Source organism: Nicotiana tabacum, chromosome 3 (genome assembly GCF_000715075.1).
Source record: "Nicotiana tabacum cultivar K326 chromosome 3, ASM71507v2, whole genome shotgun sequence".
Lineage (NCBI taxonomy): Eukaryota > Viridiplantae > Streptophyta > Magnoliopsida > Solanales > Solanaceae > Nicotiana > Nicotiana tabacum.
Window position 1 is genome coordinate 212,947,515 of NC_134082.1, and position 9,469 is coordinate 212,956,983.

Below are 9,469 nucleotides of genomic sequence, written 5' to 3' on the forward strand. Positions count from 1 at the left end.
GTTGTTGTAATCTCTTAACTAAGAAACTAGAAATAGAATTAGAATCCAAACCAAACAGGCTTTGAAAAAGTCAAGCTTCAAATCAAAAAAGAAAAAGAAAGTCTATGTTACTCTAAACAAAAGATACAATTGAAATTAAAATAAATTCTGCCAAAGCACCCTGTAATCCTTTTTTTTTTTTATAAATAAAGCTTATTAAGGTATCCACTTTATTGTTTTTTTATTGCTGGTTAGAATTTTGGAATATCCACTAGCTAAACTAGTCCAATAAGCAAGCCTGTCATTTTCGTCATATTAATTTATTGGTTTTGATTATGTTATTTTTCAACCACGAAAGAATGGTCAATGAGGAATTATGTGTCGCACTTGTATATACTTTTTAATTGACAAAAGAGCCCATGGAAATGGAATTTGATCTAAGACAATGAAAGAAAGAAACTGGAGTGGTAGTTGATGCCGTTCCTTTCTTAGATATTTTTTTTTTTAAAAAAAAAAATTATTTTAGAAAAAAGGTCGAAAATTATCACTACATTAAAAATTGTTCAATTTTACATTTTGTTATACTTTGAGTTCACTTGTGTCTTACTGCTAGTAAATTGGTTCGTATATATCTCTACTATTAATGCAGTACCAGCATCATATATATATTAGCAAAAAAAAAAAAAAAAGCATAATATATAAATTTCACATGTCAAAATATTTGGAGAAAAAAAAATTGGGTATATCCTCTACTTTTGTTTACCGTTCAAGTTGGGGCTCGTTAGTGGTCAAAAGCAAAAAAATGAAACTTTTCTAATACTGAATTTGGATGGTTGTTATATATCGTTTTAATATAAATAATGTTTGGATAGATTGTATTGTATTTCGTCGTTTTTTGATGTCATATATCAATAAATGAAGAATAAACTTGCAATATTACAATAAAATGAGAGGAAAAAATAAGGTAGCGATGCGACCACGCCAAATCAGTCATTGTATAAAGTGACACCTTTAACGACGAATTTGACGATACGATACAATAAAATTTAAGTAAAAATTAAAATAAATATTATATTTAAAGTAACAATACAATACAATATAACATGTAAACCATCCAAAAAAACTGTAAGATTAGACCCAAAATATGAAGGAGAACAAAATTGTTCAATTTTGACTAGTGAAGGAGTAAATTTGACCATTTTTCTTTTTCGTTCAACGTTATCCCATGTTCTTTTCTTCTCTATAATTTGGTAAGTCTTTTTTTCTTTTTCTTTTTTTGGTTTTTCACTCGGCGTGCAATACTCGTATTGAAACCTGATTATATATCGATAGTAAGGCCCATTCGGGGATATTCCCTACCAAAGACTTTTTCATACTCAGGGCTCAAATCCGATACCTCTGATTAAGGGAGGAGCAGCCCCATCCGCTGCACCATATGTGTCTCAATTATCAATATTTTTTATTACACAAAAAATCCCACGAAAATGGAATTTGATACAAGACAGTGAAAGAAACAACTAGCGTGGCAATTTGAATTTTCAATGTTGAAATAAAATAAAGCAAAAAAAGAAAGAAGTTGGAAGAAAGTGGGAGACCTTATACTAACTTGTTTCTTATTTGGCAAAAGAAAATTAACAAATTTGACATTTTTGACCAAGTATAAAGTCTGCTACTTATTATTATGCTGCCAGAGAATCTACACAGAAAACAAAAATTCCCAGAAAAAGAAGAAGAAGCTGATGATCATAGGATCATCGTCATCTCTGTTCAAAAACAGAGTATTTTGAATCATTAAAATAGTGAGTTTGCCTCAGATTCTTGTCTTTAATATGAAACATCGTAAGAAACGTACAGTTTTGGCAGCCATTCAAATTCCTAGGAGATTTTTGTTCTGGTGTATTCTTCTTCTTGTCTGCTTCGCTGGATTCACTTTTTCCTCTGTTCGTCTTCTTTTTCGAGGTATTACTGCTAATTCTCATTTAATTCAAGTGCTTTAAACTACTGTTATGTTAATTTCATTCTCAAATAACTGCTCTTTTTCCTAGTTTTTTCTCGAAATTTAAACTTGACGAGTTCAACTTTATGTTTTGGTCACTGTACCAGTTGCACTTAATTATAGTTTCAGAACATAATATTGGTTGCAATTTAAGTGATATTCCACGTAACCATTGAGTTTATGCTGCATCTGCCCCTGTATTTTGTTGCCTATTCTTTTCCTAAATTCAGTTTCTATATTTTGATTATTTGTTAATTGTATGTTTTTTGACCTAGTTCTTATGATAGTAGCGGTTAATAGTTTTGAAATATGATGATTGATTAACCTTTCTAAATATGGTAATTTGATTATAGTATCAAAGTTAGATAATTAGTACCTTTCCATTTTCGAACTACAGGGTTCTATCCATGGCGGCTGGCGGCGAAGACAGCGATCTCCGGTGTTTCACCGGAATTTTCAATTATAGAAACCGTTGAATTCCCAGATGAGACGCTTGTTTTCCTAAAATACCCTCCTTTAACTCCCTTATTTACCAAACATGACATCGACTGTCTCTACCTCACTCCTAATAATTCTTCTCAATCTCCACACTCAGTTGAAAATGATGAATTTTTGAGCCAACAAATAATCCGCTGTCCTCTGATTAAGCCACGTGGCATGCTGACGTCACTTTCCGTCAAGCCTACTGGTCATACTTTCCCAATCGGGCCCACACGCCGGTGGCATTCTTTGGCCTATGAGGCCATGATTGATCACGATAACACAACTATAGTTTTTGTCAAAGGCTTTAATCTCCGGGGCGGAAAACAATCCGACCCGTCAAAATTCAAGTGTGTTTATGGTTGGGATGTTAAGAAGCCCAAGTTATTGTTACACTCAGATGTCATATCCATTGCTCAAGAAATTGTTAGATGTGAAACTCCATTGAGCATTTTGAATAATCCACAGAGGTTTATTGATAGTAACATGGATCAGCCTATTAAGGTTTCTGTTAGAATGGTTGGTAAGGAACCTTTACAGTCCATAGCGAGTCCTAAACGCCGTCTTCAGCTCAACTTGCCAGGTCAAAAACAGCATCAAATGTGTGTGTGCACAATGTTAAGGAACCAGGCCAGTTTCTTGCAAGAATGGATCATGTACCATAGCAAAATCGGAGTACAACGTTGGTTCATTTACGATAATAACAGCTTGGATGACATTGAAGATGTTGTTAAGGTATTATCAGTGGATCAGAATATAAACGTGACCAGACATGTTTGGCCTTGGATCAAGACTCAAGAGGCTGGTTTTGCTCATTGTGCGTTACGAGCAAGGGATGTATGTGAGTGGGTTGGTTTTATGGACGTGGACGAGTTCTTCCACTTGCCTACTGGTCTGTCATTACTTGACATATTGAGAAATCAATCCCAGAATTCTAATAGTAATGTTGCTGAGTTGAGGGTCTCATGCCATAATTTTGGACCGTCGAGTCTCAAACATGTCCCGACACAAGGGGTGACAATGGGTTACAATTGCAGGATGATTGCACCAGAGAGACACAAGAGTATAGTGAAACCAGAAGCATTAAATTCAACACTAATCAATGTAGTTCACCATTTTCATTTGAAGTCTGGGTTTAAGTATGCCAATATGGATAGAAATGTGATGGTGATTAACCATTACAAGTACCAAGTTTGGGATGTGTTCAAGGAGAAATTCTACAGGAGGGTAGCTACTTATGTGTCTGATTGGCAACAAGACAGAAATATTGAGTCCAAAGATCGTGCCCCGGGTTTAGGGACACGAGCTGTTGAACCACTGGATTGGTCTAGTCGATTCTGTGAAGTTATTGACACTGGCCTAAGAAATCGAGTAGCAGAGATGTTCACAGACCCAAACACTGGTAATTTACCCTGGCAAAAATCACTGACATGATCTGAAGTTTTCGACTTAGTGAATACAGGGGGTGATAATTTCTTTTTGTATTATTTGTACATGAAATAGTCGACATATTCTTTTTGTACATGAATTTACGTCACAACCAAAAGATAATTTGAAAATGAAAGTCGAATGTTCTATGTACCTGTACTTGTATCTGGTGAAAGTCAAACTCATTTTTAGCATCTTATGACGTGCATTTCTTTGTGATTCTGATATGAAGCCAATAATTGAGCAACAATAGAATGTGTTCTGTAACATGAGATGACATATATCCTCATATTATATGCATTTCTATACATTCATTCAGCATTCTCTCATATTCCTCTCTGGAGACACCAAAAAACAAAACATTACTCAGCTACAAGAATTCTTCATGTCCCAGATTATAATAGTATTATCTTATTCCTGTCATGTCTCTGCTAATAACAGTTGTAGAATATATGGTTCCTTGGGCCACCATCAACGTAACGGTTAATTGCCGATCCTTTGACTTCATCAACAAGATGATGGCGTAGACAACAGCTATCATTCGTATGATCATAATCTAAAAAGGAGAAGGAATAACAAAACAATACAAAACACACAGACACAAATAAACAGAGACGGATCTAGAATTTTAAATTGATGGATTCATCTATATGTTTTTAGCACTGAACCCGTTGCAGATTAAAAATTACGGGTTTAAAATGTAATATTTATTGAGATTTTGATAGTCTTTTACATATATATATCTAAGCCACATATTAAAGTCTGTAGCTTGTGAGCTACATCCACCTCTACAAACAAACACTATATTGTCAATAAGCTTGTTATAAAGATTAGTCTTTTTAAAATGTCAAGAAACAAGGCCTGACAAAGAAGCTTGCAACAGAGATGTTTTTCAAAACATTCCATTAGACTACAACCCACAGTCACAGGATTCACCCCACTTTTGATATAAACTTGCTTAGACTGCAATAGTACTTTCTACTGTTATCTGACTTAAGTCTTTTTATAGAAGCATTGTATGGAGTTTTAACAGTCTTTGGATACAAAGGAAGACTAAAACTAACCTCATCCTTACAAAAAAGCATCAATAGGAGCAAACGAGGTGTTAAATTCTAAAATTCAACTATCAGAACTTGATAAAAAATTACAACTAACAATGGCTTACTTCAGGTGTTCCAAGTGCAAAGGAAAATATTATACAAAATTTATGTTCCACGGCCTCCTCTAACACGAATGTTAATGGCTCTTGACGCCATGGCCCTCAAATTTGCTCTGGCTAAAGCGAGCGAGCTCCTGTACTGCTCATCAGCAGAACTCCTAGTCCTAAAGGATTCCATGAACTCCTCTCTCTGCATTCTCAGTGCCAATGCAGCATCCTCGTCTTGGCTTGGTAACTCCCTCCTCGAATTAATGTCTCTGTTTCTGCTTGGCATTACAGCAGCTCGGACACTTTGTCTTCTCATGGAGCGAGAATTCCTTCTTTCTTGACTACTAGGACCAGATTCTGGACTGTTAAGCGCGAACACTCTTGATATTCTGCTGCTAGAGATGTTAGAATGAGCTGTAGCAGCTCTTACTGGACTTTTGCGTCGAGCTTCTCTACTATTCAAAGCTCCAGCTGCTTTTCTTGCTTCTATTTCTTTAGGAAACAGAAGTTGAATTGTATTCCAAAGTACTGTGTTTACAGTGCAAGATCTTCCATTGCTGCAAATATCAAGTTTAACAGGAATATATCATACTTGAAACAATTGAAACACCAACTGAAATCCTTTTTAAGCTCCTCTCATTACATTTAAATAAAATATCATCCTAAGTTGTACCTTATAAGCTGCCTGCACTTGGGACATTTCTTTCCACATTTATCAGCAGCAGATCTCAGACACTTCTTGCAAAAACTAGAGACATAAAATTAACAAGATAGTCAGTCAATTAATTCATGAATGAATGTAACTTGATGAGAATGTCATTTAGATTCTACCTGTGACCACAAGGAGTGGTACTAGGTTCAAAACATATCTCCAAACAAATCTGCAAAAATTCAAGGAAATTATTTCTAAAATGAAATAAAAAATGCAATAAAAAAAACACCCCTCTATCGATGAATGAAAAGACGCATCAAGGTTCAACAACGGATTGACTCTTACAGCGCAAGAAAGCTCTTCACGAAGTCGATCAATGCATGGAAATGCCGATGAAGAAGAGGCTGAAACAGAACATCCTTGTTCTTGCAATCCTGCAGCTCCTTTCTTCTCTGCTTTCTGAATAGATTTTGATTCTATGTTCTTATCAGAAGATGAAGCAGAACATCTCGGTTCTTCTGATGCCTCAGCTCGTTTCTTGTCTAAATTCTCAATGGATTTTGATTCTGCCTCCTTTTTCTCGCTTTCTACAGAGAACACCAACATCAGGAAACTATCCAATAGTTATAACTCTAATTCAATCAGGGACTCATAATTTACCTTGTTTTGCAGTGTCATCCTCTTCATCCAGATTAAGAACAGTCACAGGTATGGACTCAGGGCTCCTCTTCTGAACCCTTCTTTTCCTGAAAAATATCACAAATTTTTAACATTTCCCAATACCCCATCAAAGAAAAGTGACTAATAATATAATCAGACAAGGTTTGATCCAAATCTGGATCCGACATATGAGCAGTGATTGCACTATTTAGGCTCGGACTATATACATATAAATTACAACAACATTGCCTCAGTTCCAAACAAGTTGTGGTCGAGCAGTGGCGGAATTTTTATCAATGGGATTCAAAATATAAAAAAGTAAATACATGGACAAATCAAGGGCATTCAACATCTGCCGCATATAATAAAAGATAATTTTGGTCTTGTGTATATAGTGTAATTTTTTGGCGAATGGGATTGATCTTGCCGGTTCCGCCCCAGGAGGTTGGCTATGTAAATTCTCACTGACCATGTTTACTTTATTCAAATCAGCCAATACTATGCACTATATACATATATAAATTTATTTTAAAAATTTAAAGATATGTCTAAGACATATAAATAGTGCAAAGTACCTTCTGGAATTTGTTGGGGGAGTCTTGAAATGCAGCAAATCGGAACGTTTCTTTTGTTTAGGAAGGCGATCGGGAGTGTCTTCAACAACAAGACTGGCAATAAGAAGAGCTTCTTCGTCCCAACCAGCCATAGCAGCCACTGATCTGAAATTTGGGCTGAACAAAGAATCAACTCTTTCTCCATTTTTGGGTTCTTCAGGTTGTTTAGTAGGGTTGCTTTTTGTGTTAAGGGGACTCTTGATTGAATCTTCGTTCACCATCCTATTTTTTCTCTCCCTCTGTTCTTGTGATGAAGTTCCGAGAAAGAATGAGAAAAAGCTCTAGGGTTTAACGGTCATTTTTCTTTTGAATGAGATTCTTCTGGATTTCGTTTGGGTAACGGCTATATTTGAGCCGATCAGGTGTGTTGTGGTACAGTTTAGTATGCTGCACTCTTCCTTTTATTTTCTTTATTTATTTTTCAAGGACGCTATTGCTTATTGCTGTTTCTTTTGGCTCCTTTGAAAATGGAAAATATCTACTTAGGTCCCTCGATTGTTGCAATATACCGAATTTATTGTGCACACCTCCAAAAACGCATAGATATTATCTTAGGGGTCGATTGATAGGAGGTATTAGAAAAAATAATGCAAGAATTAGCTCTGTGCATTATTAATACCTTGTTTGGAGAAAATGGAGGGTAGTTTTGCAGATGAGTACAATAAGCTTGAGGCTTATGCTAATGAATTAAGGTCTAGTAATCCAGGAACAGATGTGGTGATTAATATTTCAAAGGATGCACTTAGTAAAGGTAAAAGAAGATTCCTAAGAATATACATCTGTTTTCATGCATTGAAAATGGGGTTTAAGAGCGGGTTGAGACTATTCATTGGCTTGGATGGAACTTTTTTGAAAGGAAAATGCAAGGGTCAATTGCTAGTAGTTGTTGCTCAAGACTCCAGGAGGCACTTTTATCCCTTAGCTTGGGCTGTTGTTGATAAAGAGACCAAAGTGACATGGAGTTGGTTCTTAAGGTTGCTACAACATTCATTGGACCTCAAAATGGGAGAAGGGATCACATTTATTTCAGATATGCAAAAGGTATGAGCCCTTCAATTCCTAAGTTTACTGTTTACTGCTGCATTGTTGCATCTCACTGTTGCTCTTCACTGTTGCATTGTTGGTCTACTGTTGCATTGGTATATTGTTTCATTTAGTTTACTCATTCATAACTCATAATTGTTTGCTTTTAGTTAACTTGAGATTGGTCTACTGTTGCATTTATTTTACTTTTTTCATTTAGTGTTCTGATTCATAACTCATAACTGTTGCATTTAGTTTACTTTTACATTTAGTTACTAATGCATTTCTTTACTGTTTTTCCATTTTAAGAGTTTGATTGATTCAGTCCACTTGGTTCTTCCTGAAGCACACCATAGATATTGTGTAAGACACATAGAGGCAAATTGGTTCAAAAAATGGGGACATAGGGAATATAAGAAGTACTTATGATAGGCTGCATGGAGCACATATGAGGAAGATTTTAAAGACCAATTAAAGAATATGACACAAGTGGATGAAGATGGAAAAGAGGCTATTGAACATTTGATGAAGTACCCACCTGAAAGTTGGAGTAGAGCATACTCTGGCACTGTTTGCAAGAACTACTCAGTGGACAACAACCTAACTGAGTCATTTAATTCATGGATCAAGGAATTAAGATTCAAGTCAATTATAAAGATACTTGAGGATATTAGAGTAAAGGTTATGAACTTGCTAAGGGAACATGAATCTGATGTGATGTCATGGAGTAATGAATTCAGTCCCCAAACAATACAACTGTATAACCAATACTTGAAGATTGCAAACAAGTGTCATGTTCATTCTAATGGTCAAGAAGGGTATGAAGTGAGTGAAGATGATGACAGACACACAATGAATATGGTCACCAAGAGATGCACATGTAAGACATAGGACCTTAATGGAATCCCTTGTCCTCATGCAATCAAAGCAATGCAATACAACAAGGTGAATCTTTTGACTGAAATACACTAGTGGTACTCCAAAGAGGCCTATCTCCTAGCATATTCACATAAACTTCAACCAGTGAGAGGAGAAAAATTCTGGAAGGTTGAAGCATCTCATGCAATGGATCAACGAGAATTTGTTAAGATGACTAGCAGGCCTAAAGTCAAAATAACAAGAGAAAAAAATGAAACAGTCAATAAACAAGGTGAATGGATGCAGTCCAGGAAGGGGAGGATAATGAAGTGTTCCACATGTGGTCAGCCTGGACACAGTGCCAGGGGCTGTGCAAAGGTAATACTTTTTTTTCAATACTGTCTATTTTATTGACCTATTTGTAACCTATTTACCTATTTACTGTTACATATTTGTTAAATAAAATTCTAAGGGAAAGCAACCAATGACAAGTAAGAAGAAGGGCAAGCAAGCAAAGAGGCAAAGATGTTTAGTAACTCAAGACAGTAATGATGAACAACCCATGTCACCACTTGCTGCAAATATACCAGCTGAGGAGTACATAGATCTTTCAGCACCACTATTCAGTCAAG

The 9,469-nt window shown here is 35.7% G+C and overlaps 2 protein-coding genes across 2 annotated transcripts; one reads left to right on the plus strand and one right to left on the minus strand.

Moving 5' to 3' along the window:
• Nucleotides 1-1,612: 1,612 nt before the first annotated feature.
• On the plus strand, nt 1,613-4,077 carry LOC107816973 (glycosyltransferase family 92 protein RCOM_0530710-like). The gene is made up of 2 exons (XM_016642724.2): nt 1,613-1,938; nt 2,373-4,077. Exons 1-2 carry the CDS (start codon nt 1,809-1,811, stop codon nt 3,887-3,889), a joined length of 1,647 nt encoding a protein of 548 aa, XP_016498210.2. The 5' UTR covers nt 1,613-1,808; the 3' UTR covers nt 3,890-4,077.
• Nucleotides 4,078-4,858: 781 nt separating this feature from the next.
• LOC107816971 (uncharacterized) lies at nt 4,859-7,297 on the minus strand. Its single transcript, XM_016642722.2, has 6 exons — nt 6,918-7,297; nt 6,343-6,428; nt 6,028-6,269; nt 5,862-5,911; nt 5,704-5,778; nt 4,859-5,587 (listed from the first exon to the last, which is right to left on the minus strand). The coding sequence occupies exons 1-6, from the start codon at nt 7,175-7,177 to the stop codon at nt 5,089-5,091; spliced, it is 1,212 nt and encodes a 403-aa protein (XP_016498208.1). The 5' UTR covers nt 7,178-7,297; the 3' UTR covers nt 4,859-5,088.
• Nucleotides 7,298-9,469: the final 2,172 nt, after the last annotated feature.